The sequence below is a fragment of the Mesocricetus auratus genome, unplaced genomic scaffold (genome assembly GCF_017639785.1).
Source record: "Mesocricetus auratus isolate SY011 unplaced genomic scaffold, BCM_Maur_2.0 Super-Scaffold_2245, whole genome shotgun sequence".
Taxonomy (NCBI): domain Eukaryota; kingdom Metazoa; phylum Chordata; class Mammalia; order Rodentia; family Cricetidae; genus Mesocricetus; species Mesocricetus auratus.
This window is the reverse complement of record NW_024429180.1, coordinates 46,376,504-46,396,535: the sequence shown is the minus strand read 5'-3', so window position 1 is coordinate 46,396,535 and position 20,032 is coordinate 46,376,504. Positions and strand designations below refer to the sequence as shown.

Sequence of the window (20,032 nt, the reverse complement as noted above, 5' to 3'; positions counted from 1 at the left end):
TTCCTGACAAGAGATATTAGAAAAATAATTCGTTGCTCACTTGAAGATGATGTTGGAGAATTAACACATCCTTTTGAAAATTGAGTAATAAAGAGAAAGAAATGATTTATATACATAAAAAAGATTCCTTCTCTTGCCCCATCTGGTGACTTCTTTCCTTTTAGATATCCCTGAAACAAGATTGTCACTTGGTCCCCTTGCCTGCCTACCTGATGCTCTGTAGAAACTGGACTTAGGATCTGCTGCCAGATACACCTTCCTTAAGAGTGTGACTGTGCTGTCTAGCTGTGGGGCCTTAGAGGAGTTATTAAACAACTTTGTAAGCCACAGACCCCTCATCTTTGAAACAGGAGCAATGGTTTGTTACAGGGATGTTTTTAAGGGGGCATAAAACAATTAAAGGCGGCAGGCACGGCAGATGAGCAACAAATATTAGCACTAACTTATACTTTGCTTATTGACTTTTCTTGAAATAGTCTTGCTGTGTAGACCAGGCGGGCATCAAAGTTGCGTTCCTTCTGTACACACCTGCTCCTGTTTTTGACTTTTTAATGTAAGCTTTCCCCGGTGGGTGTTCAGTTGACACGGAATCTTTCCAGGTCTAACCCAGTGTAACTCCCAGACAAACTGGTCACAAGTAACAGGGAGGACAATGACCGGCAGCTAGTATTCAGCTGACTTTTTCTTATCGGTTTCTAATTTCCTCTGAAGAGGCAACAACTAGTTAAGTTTAAACCATTCCAAAATTATCTGTCCCAGGCACTTGAGGATGTTTCAGAGACGCTAGATAAATAATCCAAAAATCTTATTGCATTTGCTCCACGACCTGGAAACGATAATGGGCGAAGCCAAAGAACCATCAGGAGTGATGGAGATCGGGCTTGCAGAGAAGTAGAGAAGTGAGCCTTGGGATGCTGGGACTGTCTGCAGGATTAACGGTCCCAATCCTTTCCCCCAGAGAGCACCCAGCGCCACCTAGAGGGGCTGAGAGTGGTTGCACGTGCTGCCGAACTAGGAGAACTTTAGGTTTCTATTGGTGAAAACTTTCTGTCTTCGTTGGCAGCTTCTCTCAGCACCATCAGAACCTCGGAGCTGTTGGCCACACACCGACGAGGTGATCCGGACCTACCGCTGCCACATGGCAAGGTGGCTATTAGGTGGATATAACGACCGAGAGGCACGGGTAAGCTGCGGTTCACCCGAGGCTCGCAGATATGAGCGCTGACACAACAGAGTGGAGGAAGCTTGCTGCTTGCGCGTTGGGGGCTGGGAGCTCATTTGTGCCAGTTTGGTTTCGAGCTCATTTCAGTCGGGTGTGACGGGTCTGTGGCGTCCGAGGGCAGAGTGTAGTCTCGAGGCACAGGTCCAGGCGCTCACTCGGTGGCGTCCCAGTGTCCCGGCGTTCCTGGTGAAGCCCCAGGCTTCGCTTTCCCGTGGCTTTTCATAATGTGGGCGTCACAGACAGAGGGAAGCGAAGATGACCGGCGTCCCGGCAGCGTCCCAGCTGCATCTCGACCCTCGCTTCGTGTCCCCAAGGTTCTGCAACGCTGTGACCTCTTGAAGGTGGCCCGGACCAGCGCGGGCGGGCTGTATTGGCCTGGCTGCGGGAGGCGGGGCACAATGAGGATGAGTGCACCGGAGTCCGCTGGTAGAAAGTAACCGGTGGTCCTGGACGTGGTCAGGACAGCGTCGTGGTTACTAGGGGGCTGTGGGAAGGTGTTCCTCAGGGGAGAAGAGGGCTTTTTCGATGTGACTTTGAAAGAAAGAAAGAAGGAAGAAAGGAAGGAAGGAAGGAAGGAAGGAAGGAAGGAAGGAAGGAAGGAAGGAAGAAAGAAAACAAACGAAAAAAGTGCTCTTTTGGGGAGAGGAAGGGCCAGGAGAGGGGTACTGTTGGCCAGACATCATCATTGGGAGCAGTAAAGAGCCTGAACTCAGATGGTCTCCTGGGTCTTCTCAGTTCCCCATAGGCCCTTACACAAATTGTGAGAACTCCATCCTCACATCTTGGACTTGTCAAGGTGGCAGAAAAACATTTTGCTACGTAAGCCAGCACACCCCATCTGAAGTCCATCCACCTGCTGACCTGGAATTGGTGCGATTCCAGGCTGGCCCACCTGGCGACACCAGTGCAGAAGTGCAGAGGATTCCCTGTGGAACTGAGAATGCTCGAGAAGGTGTAGTACCCAAAATGAGAGCTTAGGCGCGAAAGAAACGTGTACTCTGGAGCTGCCCCCACCGCGGGCCAGTCCCATTGCCCAGAGCTTCAGTTGAAGTTGGGGCGTGAGAAAGCGAAGGACTGGGAACCAGTTAGCAAACTTGGGGTTCCCTAGACCAGTCCCAAGGCCAAATATCTGTCAAGGCACTTCCTTGTGAGGTGAGGGAGCCCAGACTCCACTTCCCAGAGAGTTTGAAAGATAAGTGAACATCAGGGAGTGAGGTATACTCAAAAGGGTGGCCTTTGCAGGGAATGGCTGGCGCTGGACTCACAGTTGCGGCCCCAGAGGCCATCAGAGGCCTTATGCAAGCTACATCGTTTTGTAAGGCCCTGTGGCAAGGGTCAAAGCGTGTCTGTTTCTCCATCCCCGCAGCTCTCGGTTCCTCTTCAGCTGCCTTGCCACCTGGCACTGCTCCTCACGACCTTTTAGCATCAGATGATAGGAACCGTGTCTTCTCCGTCAGTCCCTTAGGGTCTGCATAGAGTCGGGAGGGGTGCAAGGGACGCTGATGGAATTTGAGAGTCGTGGAAGCTGAGGCCTAGAGGTGGTTAGTTTTCATTCCATGTTCTTTTTTTGTTTTTGTTTGTTTGTTTTTTGGTTTTACGAGACAGGGTTTCTCTGTATTGTTTTGGAGGCTGTCGGTCCAGCCCGGCCTCGAGCTCACAGAGATCCACCTGCCTCTGCCTCCCGAGTGCTGGGATTAAAGGCGTGCACCACCACCTCCCAGGATCATTCCATGTTCTAACTTGTTTGTTTCAAGTTAGATTTATTTTAGTTTATGTTTTAGTGTTTTGTCTGCATGTATATCCGTGCACCATGTGTGTCTGGTGCCCAGGGAGATCACAGGGAGGCCTAGGCTCCCCCAACTATGGATGGTTGTGAACCACCATGCGGGTGCTGAGACTTGAACCTGGGTCCTCTGCAAGGGCAACAGGTGCACTTAACTACTGAGCCGTTTCTTCAGCCCCCTTGTTTATTTGCTTGTTTTTACACAGGCAATTTCTGGGGGAGCCATGGGCAAATATTCAAGTGGAAAGTACTTCATTTGATAGTGGGAAGTAAGTCACATGCTAAATAAAGAAAGAGTGACATGTCCCTGCTCATCTGAATGCCCACACGTGACACAACTGTCAGATTTGAATACTTTCCCTTGTCACTAACAATAGATTCATGTTACTGATGCAGAGAGATTCTGTGGTGTGTTGTGTGACTGTTAAGCAGTTCTCCTTAAGTAAATACGCTTGAGCTTCCAGTGAGAATAAATCCCAGCGACACTGGTGCCTGTCCATCCTATTACATCTTTTCACCATGCCCCCCAAAAGATCTCTGGCTGGTTTGCACATCTTAGTTAAGAGGACCTGAAGACTCAGAGGGTGAGGAATAAGGAAGGGCCTCCTGACTATCTGTCTTCTGGTGCACTGGGAATCGCTCTGCCATAATTATGACAATGATAGCAAAGTCACCTTAGAGAACACAGTGTGCCAGGCTGAGGCACTCATGCTACAATTCAGTTAGTTCTCACATCAAACTGGAAATTGCAGTGGAGCACATAGAGATTCTGTGCCTTGTTCAAGGTCATGGAGCTCAGAAGCATCTTATCACTCTGTCATAAAATCACCTTACTGACTGGGAGGTGTGTGTGTGTGTGTGTGTGTGTGTGTGTGTGTGTGTGTGGGCGCGTGTGCATGTGAGTGTGCATATGCTTTCTGTCCCAGGTTTATCTCACACATAGAGGTGGTCTGCGGGTTGAGAATGGAGGGACTGAAGCATCTTTCCAGGCTGTGGTTCTCCTAAGAGCCATTAGATGGCTGTGTGGACATCACTTTCAGGTTGGTTTTTATTGTTTGTTTGTTTTTCAAAACAGGGTGTTTCTGTGTGGTCCTAACTGTCCTGGCACTAGCTCTTGTAGACCAGGCTGGCCTCAAACTCAAAGAGATCCACTTGCCTCTACCTCTTGAGTGCTGGGGTTAAAGGCATGTGCCACTACTGCCTGGGTCACTTTCAGTTTTCTGACCCATGAAATAATAATAGTGTTCTTATATTGGGTAGATGCTCTTTGTCCATCAGAACATGAAGTATAAATTGAGGAGGAAAAATACTTCTTAGGAGAAAAAGGAGCTTTCAGAGTTGGGTGTTTTTTGTCATCTGGCAACTGGGTAATGGTAAATTAATAGAACGTGAAACCACACACCCAGCATGATTCACCCAGCACTTAGGTTGAAAATCCTCTCTTAAAAAAAAAAGATGGCCGGGCGTTGGTGGGGCACGCCTTTAATCCCAGCACTCGGGAGGCAGAGGCAGGCGGATCTCTGTGAGTTCGAGGCCAGGCTGGACTGACAGCCTCCAAAACAATACAGAGAAACCCTGTCTCTTAAAACAAAACAAAACAAAAAAACAAACAAAAAAAAGGTGGTGTGTGTGTGTGTGTGTGTGTGTGTGTGTGTGTGTGTGTGTGTGTGTATGTGTTGTTGTTTGTGGCTGGAAGAACATAGAAGTCTGAGGGGTGAGCAGGTCTTTTCTCTAGTTGATGTCAAGCAATGACAGTTGTAGCCAGACTATTTTTTCCTTATGTTCTTCAACCCCCTTTTGATCACAACACGTTCTAGTGGATCTGAGAACATCCCAGCTCTGAAAAACCTGTGTGGTTTCCTTCTCTGCTCTTTCTTCATTTGGAAATTAGTTTTTAAAGGTAGCTTTTGGGATAGCTAAGGAGACATGAATTGTTATATTAAAACACACAAATACGGTGCAATTGCCAAATGATCCGAATTGTCCTGTATCCCATATAAAAACAGGAGCCTTTGGTTTCTCACTCTCATTTTAAAGTCTTATAGAGAGCTAGTGTTGGAGAAGTAAATGCGTACCATCACCACGTGGCCAAGGCAGCACATGATGAGGACTGTTCCTCTGGAGGGAGTTTGGATCATGAGCTTTAAACTTCTTCCCTTTACCTGTGGGTCTGAGAAATTAAGGGCTACATTAGTCTGGCCTGGTTCTCCTGGGTCTACCCATTTGAAAACAGCTTTTCAGGCTGTATGTGTTTCCCCAACATCTTCTCGTGGACTGTGAAGATCCAGAGGTGGGTTTCTGTTAGTTTCAAGGTCTGGGCAGGTTCCCTGCTCTCCTTCACCTTTTCTTCCTCCTTTCCCTCTTCTTCCTTTTTTTTTTTTTTTTTTTTTTTTGGAACCAAAGTTAATTTTATGTCAAGTGCCAACATTCCTGGACCACCTTCCCGCATTAATGGACTTCCAGGTTTGTTCCCATACCAAGTATTTCTTAGTCATCTTGGCTATTTAATAGTCTTCATCTTGCTCTAATCCTCTGGCCCCTTTGCTGCTATCTGAAAAGCAAGAGAGTTTATCTTTGTTGTGGATTGGCTGGGTTGGTAATAATCTGAAAGATTATACTCTAATCAAAGGATAAAGGGGTGTGTGTGTGTGTGTAAAATTTAGAGCAATTCAAGGCACAAAATGAATGCTGTGCTATGAACTGATATGAACTGATGAGGAAGATGTCAGAAAAAAACTGCTATAGAGGAAAAGTTGGTGAGAAATAGGGATAGCACACATCTAGGTGATTAAAAGGTGACGGGTCCATAGGTAGCATTTGCATAAAGACCCAGACACTGAAGTGATGGAGTGGAGTGCTCCAGGTAAGATAGGGGTGTCACAAAGGTCATAGAATATAGCAAATGTTGAGACTCTTTTTTCAAATCTCTTTACTTACCATATTTTTTAATGGAAAATTTACACTTGAAAGTAGAAAGAATAGTATAACGAATAATGCTCTCCTCTGCCTTACTCCTTCCACAGCAGTTATCAGTGTGGCTAATAATGTCTTTCTTCCACCTCCATCTCTTCAGGCAATATCTCAAATCAATGCAAGAAATCCTGTTGCTTCTAAGTCTTTCTGTGTGTTCCTCTAGGAGATAGGCACCTAACCAAATACACCACAGTGCTTAACACTGAGGCCTTGTTTCCTCTCTGTTAATCAGGTCACTCAGCTGTTTGAAAGACAGGGTACATGTCAGAGTGTGGGGGCTACTCAAGAGACAGGGTCTGCAATAGCTGTCCAGAAGCCATCTACGAATGTTTTCTTCTCCACCCTTGTTTCTTTTCTAGACGGCGCTGTTGTAGCAACTTCACTTTTACTTCCTCTGCGCGCTATTTTAGGCTCACTCGTTCATCATCCCTCTGTATGTTCTCTCTTCTGCTTTCTCCTACCATTCCAGTGCCTCTGTAGCCTTGCACTTGGTGTTCCTCTGACCCCCACTTTGATCCACCGGCTCCCTAGTCCTCTTGGTCTTCTTGAAGGGAGAGGGACACTTCTTCCTAGTTCAATACAAAAATAGCTTACTGAGATCAATATGAAATTCAGATGCCATATGACTATTGTTTCTCATTTAAGTCAATGAACTTTAATGGGTGCCATTACTGCGGCTGCTTTTAGAACACTTTCCTTGCCTCAGGAGTAAGCCTGGCAATCTTTAGCCAGCCCTCTTATCCTCTCCTCTCTTCTAAGAGCTGCTAATTTACTCTGTCCGTGTAGGTTCACCTCTTCTGGACATCTCATATACAAACTTAGAAATGGGAAGTGCCTTTTGTGTCTGACTTCTTTTGCTTGGCTCACTCATGACAGTTTTCATTTTAAATTATGACTAAGCATTATTTCACAATATGCTTATGGGACCCTTTGTTTATAAAGTCATTGATTGGTGGACATTTGCGGGTTTCCTCTTTTTGTCTGTGATGAGTAACTGCTGCTCTTATATCCAAGTGTGAGTCTTGTTGAACACCCTTCTCCATTTCTTATAGGTATGTACTAGTCATGGAGTTCCTAGATCTGATGGTAGGTTTGTGTCAACTTTGATGATGTGCCAAACATTTTCCAACGTGGCTACTCATTTTATTTTACTCTTCTGTGGAAATCTATGCATCTTTCAAGTACAAGTATCAGCTCAAATGTTTCTGGGTTAATAGGTATTTTCCAATGTCTTACTTAGTTTTTAATTATGTTTATGTATATTTCTACTTTAATGTTGGGTGGTTTGTATGGTTTTTTGTTTTTGCTTTTTTTTTTGAGACAGGGTCTTGCTACATAGCACATATCTCAGGCTGGGCTATGATATGATGCTCCTCCTGCCTCTGCCTCTTGAATGTTGGAGTTACAGGCTGTTTGCTATTGTTTTGCATCTGCAACATTTAAAAACAGAAGTATTACTTGAGCAATGGTCTCCCAAACACAGGGTATTTTTAAGGTCTAAGAAGATTCATTGAAAAACAAAAAGAATATGTTATATTAACATATGCTATATAAGTATGTAGAATATTAAAGTAGAGAATTATGAGGCATATAAATGAGACTCTTCTTTTGGTGGTGGGGTGGGGTAGAGAATAAACCATACCCTAGTGTGTTTGCTAGGCAAGTGCTATTCCACCGAGGTATACCCCCAACCCCTTTAAATTTTATTTTGAGACAGAATCTCGACACACTGCCCAGGCTGTCCATCAGCTTAGAACCATAAGCCTCTTGAGTAGCTGGAAATTGCATGCATCTGCCACCAAGGCCAGGGAACCTTCTAGTTCTTAATCCTCCTTTTATTCTTGCTTCTTGAGATAGCATCAAGCTATGTAGTCCACCCTGCCCTTGAGCTCTTTAGTAGCTCAACTGATCCTGTAATTTAAGCTCCTCCTGTTTTAGCCTCCCAAGTGCTGAAATTCTAGGCCCGAGCCACCACTCCCAACTTCTTCTGGATTTTAAAATAAATATGATAGGAAAATCCTTAAGATGACATTGCCAAGGAAACCAAGCAGCATTTCCTGTCGATGTCAGCCAGCATGTGTGCCATGTGACTCCTCATGAAAGGACCTTTGGCTCAGGTGTCAGACTTCCATTTTGTCCTACTTCTGCAAATTACCAAAGTAAAACTTGGGGCAAGTCCCCTCGGGGTCCCATTTCATGTCTCAAATTGATACATTAGCACCTGACCTCCTGTGAGTTTTCACTGAGCAAACTGAGAATGGGAAGTGGAAACCATGCACTGACCATAGGAAGTTGGTCACTTGCGAATCTGAGGCAACTCTGGGGTCCTTCAGGTAAACATCCAGTGTTCTCTCCTCAGCGTGCCACCATACCTATCACTCCTAATGGCTGTCTGTCCTTATTCCTTGTATGTCTGACAGTGAGCCTACAGAACTACTAAAGAGAGGACCAGAGAGGAAGGCGTGCCTGTGATGTCACCCAGCAGCCCCTGCAATGAGACACTGTGCTCTTCCTGCTGACCTTGTTAAGGTGATGGTCACCTGTTACAGTCAATCTTTGAAAATCTCTGCTTGCTCTGATCCTAGATGCCGTAGAAGCTTGGGTCTATGCTGTTGGGCATCTTAGTGTTTTCAGTTTGACACGAGAGATTCAGAGTGTGTCAGCATATGTGGTGATGTGAGAGCCGGGCGGTAGTGGCGCATGCCTTTAATCCCAGCACTCGGGAGGCAGAGGCAGGCGGATCTCTGTGAGTTCGAGGCCGGGCTGGACCAATATGTGGTGATGTGAATCTTTGAAGTCAGTGTCTGAAGGGAAGTAGCCTGGAGAGAGGCTGAAGAGGGTATAGGGAAATGTTCGTGAATTTGACCACATGCAGTGCTTGAAGAGTTACTCATTTCTAACCACGTTTGCTTACTACTGGGTGTGTTTAGTAACACACCAGGAAATGTGTCATAATGAGTTTTATTTGTGGAGAAAGGGGACATTGTATCCTAGTGGTGGTACCTCAAGAGCACTGCTATTATGGGAACACTATGGAGGGTCAGCCAGTGTTGTACACAGAATTACCAAATGGTATAGTGATGCTGCAACGATAAACGGCACACTTACTGAAAGTAAAAATAAGTATTTATTGTAGAAATTACTCACAAGAGACCAAACAAGTAACCCACATGAGCCGAGTAGTTTTCCACCGCCGCTGAACTGGAAGCCGAAAGCCTTCCGTTGTTCAGTCTTTTATACCTTCCTCCATAACGCCCCTAGCCATGCCCAAAAGTGGGCCTGGCTAGTGATGTAGTTCACCGCCTACGTCCATATACGTCTTTAGTCATGCCTAAAGTGGGTGTGTTTAGTGGTGCGGTAAACCGCTCTTTTATTACCTCATCTGTATGCGCCTGTAATAAGTCACATGGCTAATGGCGGCACACGGTTTCCTCCTACAGTATAGAAGTTTCTTTTCTGGATAAATATCTAAAAGAAGTGAACTCATCATGCCAGAGACATCTGCAGTCCTAAATTTATCGTGGCTACTCACTATAACCAACATATGTAGTCAATTTAAATGCCCATCAGTGGATGATGAGGTTTTTTAAATGCGGTATATATCCACAACAGAGTACTGGTCAACCCACCTTAAATGATCCAGTCAGGAAAATCCATCACAGGCATGCTTGGGTTTTAGTCACTTCCAGATGTAGTCAAGTTGACAAGCAAGATTAGCCATTACATTCTCCAAATTGTGTTTATTCATGGCGTTTATCACAGAGGCAGAAACAAACTAGAAAAGAGTGTTAGGGCTTTGCCTCCTCAGTTATTTGGTGATTGCATTTAGATTTCTTTCATATTTGTATGTGCAGTTACCGTGTCACAGAAACCACTCCTTTCTTATAAGTGTTCAGTCTGGCTTCTTGCTTTGCTGCTGCTTGCCTGTGACTGTAGGGATAATGAGGTTCTGTGGATCTGCTGAGTAGTAATATGATCTAATTCTGTAACCCAGCAAAGCCAGCACTGTCTGGCCATTTGTGTGAAGTGAAACACAGAAAGCAAGCTCTGATTCTGGAAGTCTCTGCAGAGGAAGTCTGGTTTTACTCAGTGGATTAGGTTCATTTCTCTGTACAGAATGCTTGCAAATATGGCTTGACTTCCCACTCGTGTCAGTTTATAGAAAACATTAAGAGTTGGTCACGGTGTGCACACCTGTAATCCCAGTTCTGGGGGAAGCCGAGGAAGGAGCATCAGGAGTTCAAGGTCAATCTAGGCACTGACTTACTGAGACCCTGTTTAAAATGAAACAAAACAACAGACCATTGGTTAACTTTACCATTTGAAACTGTTCATTTTCCATGTATTTTCATTTCCACAATTAGCTCTTCCCTAACTACATAAACAAATATAATATGTAGAGAATTAAGTGAGTAAAGCATGATTTACTTACATAGCTCTATTAGGGAATAATGGGGCCATTTTGAACTGTGACAGAAAGTAATATTGGATCTAGTAAGAGAAACAGACAAGTAAAGGGAAGCCAGCAAAAATATTATGAACAAAGTTGCTCCCTGATGTACATTTCATAGTATAATGAAAAGCTGGACATAAATATATTTATCTGTGACTGTGTAAACTGTAGCGCATGAACACTGTAGAAAGTGATAAGAAATTAAGACAAGGGGCTGGAGAGATGACTCAGCAATTAAAAGCACTGGCTGTTCTTGGAGAAGGCAGGGGTTCAATTCTCAGCTCCCTTATAGTGGGCCACAAATGCTTGTAACTCCTGTTCCAAGGGATCTGATGCCCTCCATAGGGACCAGACATACACAAGGTCAACAGATATACATACGGCCAAGGATTCATATAATAAAAGTAAAGATATAAAAAAAAAAGAAGATAAGAAGTGTGTGAAATAACCTTTAAGTCACAGTGCTGAAAGAGAATAGGGTAAATTACGGGACGTGTCTACTACGAGACTGTGATGGTTTGAATGAGAATGGGCTCAGATCTTTGAATGCTTGGTCCTCAGTGGTTGAACTGTGTGGGAAAGATTAGGAGGTAAAGTCTTATTGGAGGAGGCGTGTTACTGGGAGTGGCCCAACCTCACCCCCACCCCCACCCCCACCCCCACCCCCACCTACTGTCTTTGGATCAGTCACTGCTCCAGCACCATGCCTGTCTGCTTCCTGCCATGATGATCATGGTCTAACCCTCTGGAACTATAAACAAGGCCCTAGTTAAGTGTGTTCTTTGATAAGAGTTGCGTTGGCCATGGTGTCTGTTCACAACAACAGAACAATAACTAAGACAAAACAGATCTTCCAATCTGACACAGGTGGGGTCATTCATTGCAAAAGGCATGGGAGGAACAGAATGGACAGCAGGCAGGCAGTCCTCTGTGGAACTGAAGAGGGGTTCATGGAGCATTGAGTGATGGGAACTCTTCACTTTTTATCCTTGAGTTCTGTGTTTGGGCCTTTCTAGAAACCTAGCTATTATTTCATTTTGTAAAAACAATCCAAAGTTACTGGACAAGAAAAGATGTGTGACAAAGCGAAATTGGAGCTCAGGGTGGGGATTTGAGGGAAGAAGAATGGAGACGGAACACTGGGGGGAGGGCTCTGGTGGTTACCATGGATGTTCTCAACCTGTGATGGTCTCTCAGTGGTGAATTGGGACGCCTGCAAACTTTTCAGGAGGTCCACAGAGACAGATATAGGTGCACAAGCACACACACACACACACACACACACACACACACACACACACTGTATCCTTCATCTGCATTACTTCAAAATATGTGACCTAGAATACAGGGGCCTTCAAATTGAAGTAATCTAAAGACTTTTAAGGATAATTTTCATATGTAGTTTCTTTGGGCGTATTTGAATTTTTATCTTATCAATGTCCACATTGAGAGAGAAAAATTTCGTATCTTTAGGGGGCATGTATTCATTTCTATTCTTGTTAAAATAAGTATGTCCCAGTAACTGAAAAGCCACACCAACAGCAAAGGCGTTTATCTCTTGCTCTCTTATTTCCAGTTTGTTGGTTATATTCATCTGTTCCATGAACATTTGTTAATCTCTTACATGCCACTGAAGGCACAGGGGATATGACGAGGCAGACAGCAGACAAAACCCTTGCTGTCATGGTGCTTATTGTTGGGGACAGAGGAAGACTCATTAGAAGGAGCTGGCAAAGAATCAGGAAGTGATGTTTCTGTGATGAAAACTACACAGAGTGTCAGACTAGGGGGAGACCAGGGAACTGCCTTTAGTTAGGAAAGACTTCCTTGAGGAAGTAATTCAAAACTAAGGCATTCATGACAGGAGAGGGCCAGGCTGTGTTCACTTGGGGGAAGAGCATTTCAAGCAGAAGGTGAACTGTTCCATTAGGGTGGTGTCTGCTGTCTGCCTCGTATTCTTGTGTTCTTGTGTTGTTGGGGCTGGCAGAGGCTGAGAAAAATAAATGAGAGGTCTTCAGGGCCATGTCATGCCTTAAGGACAAGGTAAGGAGTGTGGATTTTATTCTTGATTTGATGTGAAGCCACTGGGGCTTGATTAGGGGAATAAGATGCCAGGTTAGGTTTATTAAGGGTTTCTCTGAATACCTGGGGTTGTGGATGGGCAAGGGCAGAAGGAGGGGAGCTGCTCTCCACTGTGCAGTCATAAGCAGGTGTCCAAGAGGGAGAAAACATTAGCTTGGAAGGACATGCTGACTCTAAACTTACTGATGGATTGAATGTGGAGAACAACGAAAGCACAGGGTCACACATGGTGCCTAAATCTTAGGTTCAGGTGACTGAGAAATATGCTTCCTGGGATGGGGAAAGAAGGAGAGGGGCAGATTTGGTGAAGGGGCTTTGGAGTGTGATTTAGGTACATTAAGTTGAAGTTCACCTGGTGGCGCACGCCTTTAATCCCAGCACTTGGGAGGCAGAGGCAGGAGGATCTCTGTGAGTTCGAGGCCAGCCTGGTCTACAAGAGCTAGTTCCAGGACAGCCTCCAAAGCCACAGAGAAACCCTGTCTCAAAAAACCAAAAAAAAAAACCAAAAAAAAAAAGTTGAAGTTCACCTGGAAAATGTCAAGTAGATAATATGACAAACTTGCCTGGAGTTGAGGGGACACTGGATAGAGATGTGCCTGTGAGAGTCAGATCCACACAGTGGGATGATGGTTAACACTCTGGAGTCAACCTTGAATTCTCATATTCAGTTACCCTCGTATGTGATACTCTTGCTTGTTGACTGGATCGAATAGAGCAAACCTCCAGTGTGTTTGTGACAGTCTTCAGAGAGGATTCAATCATAACAGTTCTGACCTAATCTGTGAGTTAATGCACAGATGGATTCAACATCTGAGCAGGCTATGGGAATTTGGGGGGGTGGGAGGATGAGAGGATGGGGTGGGGGTGTAGGTGGGTGGGGGGGGGGTTGGAAGAAGCAAGTCGTTGAAGGTATGCTGTGAAAGGCATGTCTTACTCAGGCTTCTTCTGACTTCGCCACACACTCCCATAGCCATGACATACCAGGTCACTATACCCAGTAACATGAGTTATGTGACCAAGGACTGAACCTTCGAAAACATGAACCTGAACCAAATCAATCCTTAAGATGCTTTTCTCTCTCTGGGATTTGGTCACAAAGACATACAGCTAATCCCATGTGCTGTGGTACTCTTCATTTGAGCCTAGCTTGCCCAGACAGACTGAGTGTGTGTGAAGGCTGACTTGGTTGGACCGCCGTGCTCTTAAAGGCAGACATTAAAAAGAAATGTTTGCTGGGCCTGGAGAGAACCTGCCAATGAGCTTCTCTGTGTGAAGATCAACATTTTAGTCATCATCACATTCGCTACAGCCAAAAATCAGACAGAACCATCTTAAAGATGAATTCTAGATTCACAGCATCATTTAGAAATATTAGAAACTAATACTTAATCCCTATAGATGTCATGAATATTCAAGTTGACTCAAGCTGCATGGCACCAGGGCCTTAGTGGCTGTCTTCCTTCATTTTAATGCTTCCTTGCTTGACTGTAAGGCTAGAACTAACTCCAAATAAAGTGATATAAAAGTATCTTTACTTTTACGTGGCATTTCCATTTTTGATTTGACAGGCAATTTTATCATAATACCTTTGGCATATTGATATTTTGCATTATTAGTTGATCTTTGTGGCTTCTTCAATGAATTCCACACTTGCAAAAATGTTTCTTATCCCTATATCAAACTCTCTAGGCGTACTGCTGTTTTTGTTTGTTTGTTTTGTTTGTCTGACTTAAGTGATTTATTTTTAGTTTGAAAATACAAGGAGAAGTTAATGTGAGGTATAAAGGAAAGTGATTTGTTTGGGTTGTTTTGTTTTGTTTGCTTTTTACTTATTGGCAATAACATATAACCCAAAATACAACTGAACTCTTATTTATCTGGGTTGATTCTCGCTCCTTGCAGATAAACTCTTCAGACCTCCAGCTGGCCATGTGATGAGGTCAGGGACCATGCCAGGTGGTGCAGCAGCCGCTGAAGAGCTATGTGTTGATCACATTCACTCCACACCTGGAAGGATGGTATCCCAGGCCACAGACAGGCACGGTTCTCCTGTGGATCCCTGTGGAGGGATCAGCTGTGCCCGTGAGATCACTGATGGTTTGCCCCGGCTCCTGGACACTGATCACCCTCCTTGCCAGTTAGATGTGAGACTCCTGAGGCACAAAGCTTCCTGGATCAACCCAGTGTGTGTGGAGCAGCCCCTACAAGACTTACACCCGAAGAGCCCAACAGTGCAGAACAGTGGGGAACACTTGGTAGTGGACACTCCGTCTCCCTTGGGCACTTCACTGTTGTCCCACAGGGACTCCCTAGCTGAGACGACATTGTCTGAGAGGACTGTGGATGTCATCGGCAGCACCTCTGCTCATGGCCCCGGGAGAAAGAATGGTGACTTCTCTCTGGCAACAGAAGAGCAAGAGGTTCGGCCTCAGCACAAATCTCTGCTCAGAAACCCCAAGACTGTGGCCACTTCCCCATCCCCTAAGGAGGACAGTGCCCGTTTTGAGTCTCCTTGCTTGACAGCTTCTGCAGATGACGGTAACCCTATCTGGTGACTTCCTTTATTCTTCTCCATCCACATGTTTGTCTGGGCTTGGTTTGAAAGTCTACCTAATGTCTTTGCCACAAGAAACGAAGTTCATGGCTTTCTACTTTGACCGGAAGCCAATTCGTGAGCTCATTTAGTGTCACCACAGTCCACACTCTGTGATGGTCACAAAAGGTAGATCAGATATCATTTCATCCTCCCACTGAGGGACAGGCCATCATTTTAGCTCAGCATAGTTAAAGCGCTAGTCCCAGACCTTAGCAGGGAGGGTCAGTGGTGAAGTAGGTATCACTCCTAGCTGACAGGTGTGAAAATACTCAAGGCTTTGTTTGCAGGACGTGCCGTTCCAGAAGCAATCTTTGGGCTTCTTAGCTTGTCTGCAGCAAGAACATTAGGAACTTGCAACCCACTGTGGTTGGGGAAGGCGTTTGCAGACTTGAAAGGAATTCGCTGTATAGTATTGCTCCCTCTGGTGACAAACACACCTCACCTGTTCTAGTTCCAGCACAGACAGCTGAGAAAAGAGCAAATTTGAAAAGAGTAGCCACAGTACTCCTCTCAAGGACTATCTAACACCCATTGGTGTGGAAACAAGGGCTGTACATGTTCTTAAAATAGAAAACTCCTGGATGAATTAGTCCACACAAAGTAACCAGCAAGGTTCCGCTGGTTGTCCTTATTTTATGGTGAAGGATTCATTATGTTGTATCCATGCTGTGAGCTTAGAGCCTTGCTTCAAATAGCCTGCATTCTGTTGTTGTTGTTTGCTGCAGAATAACTTCAAGAGCTGTCACCTGCCTGCTCTCCACCTACGTGTGTATTTGCTTCTTACTGTCTATCAAAGCGTAACTTTGAGACAATCAAATCTGAGCAAATGCCTCTCAAAACAGGCCTCCTCTTTCTTCCTCTTGTCCACCCAGGGGATCAGTTCTTTGGGTAGAGAGTGGCTTGCAAATGTAGAGGTTGCTAAGTGAGACAAGAGTTTGCTGTTTCATTGCCTCCCGGAGGAAGCCTTTCCCCACACAAACCACCATGGTACCAAGTCACAAGCAGCCACTGACTGATGATGACCTTTGAGACCAAAAGCAATGTGTCATGACTTTGTACAAGAAGTGGCTCTTCAACTTGGCATTACTTTCACAGTTTTGTCTTCCTCCTAGAAAAACAATGGGACAAAATGAACCCCAAAGCAAAGACAAGTACTGTGGCCCCTTTTGTCCAAAGGCAGGGTTTCCCAACAATCCCGCTGTCAGTGTTCTGAAGTGTTCTATTTGTTTGTTTGTTTGTTTGTTTTGAGACAGGCTCTCACTCCATATCCCAGGCTGGTCTTAGGCTGGTGGCAGTCCTTTCACTTCTAACTCCTGAGCACTGAGATCGCAGGTGTGTACCATCATACCTGACAAGACTCTCTTGAGCTTGGTGAAGATAGTCATTGAGTGCAATTAGGGAACAGGAGCCCGGAAGTGACAGGGTTCTCTCTTCCTTTAGTGTGAGCAGTAGAAGGGACAGACATCGCCACTGTGACAGGGGCTTTCTGTGGGCACCCACAGCTCTAATGGCAGCAGAGGATGCATTTCCTGAGGCTGTAGACACAACCTCCTGGTCCCTATTTTGTGAGCAGGACCTGCATGCTTACAGAATATCCTTGCATTCTCTATCTCCTTATGCTATAACAGGTAATAATCCCAACTCAAGGCAAGAGACAATTGGTGATGAAGGCATAATGGGTCTGGGCACCATTCTGCTGGATCTTGCTTTTTCCTCTGCACCAGGTCTGTACCTATGACATAGGGGCCAAACCCTGCCAATTTCCTGTTTTTGTTTTAAAAAGACAAGCCAGCAATTTAGTTGCTTTCATTAATAGTGGCCTTCTAGTTACAGTGGCAGAGATGGTGAATGGCCCTTTACATCCTACCTCCAAAATGTTTACCAACCCCAGCCAAGATGTCCTTGGTTTTCCATGTCCAACTCTTTGCTCAACACAGGGCATCAGGGTGACACTGCCTGCATTCGTCTGGCATTGAGAACCCACAGCCCCCAGGATGTTTGCAGAGTCTTATTTTAATTCAGCAGGTCAGGAAACCTCAGCTTCTCCGGCTGTCATGAAATTTCACTTCCTTCCAAGGCTGCAGGTAGCACTTCTGTGATAGGAAGTACTCCCTTCGGTGCCCATTGCCAGTAAGGAGTGGGTGACACAGGGTGGCTGATGTTGGGCTTGGCTGGACGACTGTTTGTTTTCAGATGACTTTGGGTGTGTCATGGGAAGTTTGGGGTCAAGAGCTGGGGAAGTGATCCTGTAACTCTAAAGGCCACTTTCCCAACTCTCATGGGTATTTCCCATGACTTTGTCACCTTCCCGCCATCTTTGCTCCCCTGGCCCATCCTTTTTGGTGGTTTTCTGCAGACACTGCTCAGTCACTCCATTATTCCTGTGAAAATGATTGACAGTAAGGCTGTGTCTACAGGCCTTGTCATCAGAAGGCTGTTTCCTCTTCCGCCACCCACATCTTTCCAGCAATGTACTTTTTCTCAATGGTATTGAAGACTTGTACTCCACAAGTGGTTTTGTTTGCTTAGATAATCTTTGAATTTGTTTTCCCATGTTTTCCCAGTGCGTGTGTGCATGTGTGTGTGTGTGTGTGTGTGTGTGTGTTTCTTTGTGTTGTGTGTTTACCTGCATGCATGTGTATGCGGAGGCCAGAGGTCAATGTCAGGTGGCGTTTGTCATTCTCCATCCGCCCTTCTTTTGGAGACAGAGTCTCTCACTGAACCAGCAGCTCACTAATTTGTCTAAAGTAGCTGGCTACCACGCCCAAGAATACTCCTGTCTCCACCTCTCCAGCAGTGAGATTGCAGGCGCGGTGCCTGGTACAACAGGAGACTGAATTTGGCTCCACAAGCCATGCCCCTGACCCCCTTTCCCCATTTTTAATGACTCACTGTGTTGACAGGTGCTGCTCAGAGCAGCAGAAGAAACCATTCATGGGATTTCTTCCCACTGGAGATGTTTATGCTGCCCATTGACATGGAAGAGGTGAGTGCATCTTCTCATCCACCGAGAGCCTGAGACTTTTGGTAGTGTCTCTCGGATTTAAGTTTGGAAACCACCCCAGCAAGGCACAACCAAAGGATTCTTTTCAGTGTTTGAGAGAGGCTGCCAGGAGACGTTTTCCAGCACCATGTGCTCAGTTGTCCCTAACTGATGAATTGTCAGATGCTGGGTCCCACCTACTGAAGATGTTCTATCACAAGAAACTCAACTTGGTGGCTGGGCATGGACCTCAGTAGTAGACTGATTGCCTAGTGTATGTGATGTTAAGTTCAATCTCTGGTCCTGAAAGTCAATTAACTCAATTTGTTTTATCTGTGTTTCTGGATGTGGGTTACGTCATAATTTAGTTAAATCACGGTTTTATGTATGTGCCTTGGTGCCACTCAAGTGGCACTTCTCCAGTTTTGAAATCTGATCTGTACTCCAAGGGAAAGTTGACTATGCTCCTATTTGAACTGACTTTTTTTTTTCCTTCAGGAAAATGTCCACTTTTATGCTGCAGACATGATTATCTCAGCAATAGAGAATATGAAATGCAACCTCCTGAGTCAACAGCAGCCAGAGATCTGGGGCACAGAGGAAGCCAGAGGGTCTCATGGGAACGCTCAGATTCATGATGAAGTGACCCTTTTAACCCCCGCACAGCAGGAGCCAGGGTCCTCCACTTCTTCAGACAGTGGCTATGAAGGCAAGTCGGGCAAACGCTTGAATGCTGAGTGTGGTGATCTCCATGCACACTGTCTGTCCTCTGTCCAGTCCTGAAGGAGGGACATTTTTTAGTCCTTTGATTAATCCATAGTCCATTGGCCACATACACCTCAGGTTAGCCAGGAATGTCACAATTCAAAATCTGAAGCTAACTTACAACATTTTGAGGTGTGTGTGTGTGTGTGTGTGTGTGTGTGTGTTTTGTTATTTGCAGTGAGTCGGTTTTGAGAGTCTTTGGTGTGTACTGTGTTGGGGATAATGCCACTTTGTGGTGTGAAAAGTTGAGCACCTATGAATGGCTGCTGTTTTGCCTGTGATTGGTGCTCATACACCATCCTTTGGCCAGGGCTGCACGTCTTGTTTGGTTTTTCCGTGGATTTCATTCTGCCTTTTCATGGTTGCTGTTGTCGTCTGTCTTCCTTCATTTTCTCTCACATAGTATTCTCAGCTTTCCTTCCACATCTTTTCCTTGCCTAGTGGCCCTCTTTCATTTAGCAAACAATGAACCTGTCACGTGCTTGGTGATGGGACTCAGTGTGGTAGGACACTCTGTGTCATAGTGTTTCTATTGCTGTGAAGAGACACCATGACCATGGCAACTTTTATAAGGAAAACATTTAATTGGGGTGGCTTGTTTATAGTTTCAGAGGTTTACAGTCCATTGTCATCATGGCAGGGAACATGGTGGCACTCAGGCAGACATGGTCCTAGCTTCATCTTGGTCAGAAGACAACAGGAAATGGACTGTGACACTGGGTGGTATCTTGAGCATAGACCTCAAAGCCCACCCCTACAATGACACACTTTCTCCAGTAAGGCCACAACTACTTCAACAAGGCCACACCTCCTAATAGTGCCACTCCCTGTGAGATTATGGGGGCCAACTACATTCAAACCACCACACTGTCTTTCCCTAGAGAAGAAGTGCGGAGCCAGGGCCAAGGAGGCGAGAGGAATAGCACCTTGCAGAGGTGAGCGTCCAGCCCAGTCAAGGGCAGCTGGGAACCCAGGGAGCTGGCAATGAATGTTAGCTTTACTCTGCACCCATTTCTTAAAGCAAGCCCTGTCTTCAGCTCCATCCCCCAATTTACCTTCTGGCAGATTTTTGTCTCCATCTGTGTCTTCGTTTGGTGGACACCTCTGAGAGACCTGTGTTTTCAGCTCCGAGCGTCTCTTTCAAGTGTCTTTCTATACTTGTCAAGCTTACCCAA

General features: G+C 45.4%; 1 protein-coding gene across 5 annotated transcripts in view; it reads left to right on the top strand.

Moving 5' to 3' along the window:
• The first annotated feature begins 1,022 nt into the window (after positions 1–1,022).
• Rubcnl (rubicon like autophagy enhancer) overlaps positions 1,023–20,032 on the top strand; it is a 32,340-nt gene continuing 13,330 nt past the window's right edge. The window contains exons 1-6 of one of the 5 annotated variants that reach the window (XM_040730604.1): positions 1,023–1,183; positions 8,399–8,507; positions 14,416–15,051; positions 18,013–18,095; positions 18,591–18,801; positions 19,739–19,792. In XM_040730604.1, the coding sequence (XP_040586538.1) occupies positions 14,448–15,051; positions 18,013–18,095; positions 18,591–18,801; positions 19,739–19,792 (952 nt within the window). In that variant the 5' untranslated portion in view covers positions 1,023–1,183; positions 8,399–8,507; positions 14,416–14,447. Of the gene's footprint in view, positions 1,184–7,045; positions 7,065–8,398; positions 8,508–12,250; positions 12,475–14,415; positions 15,052–18,012; positions 18,096–18,590; positions 18,802–19,738; positions 19,793–20,032 lie in introns of those variants that run through there. The other 4 variants (XM_040730724.1, XM_040730643.1, XM_040730760.1 and 1 more) reach the window with 4 other exon arrangements.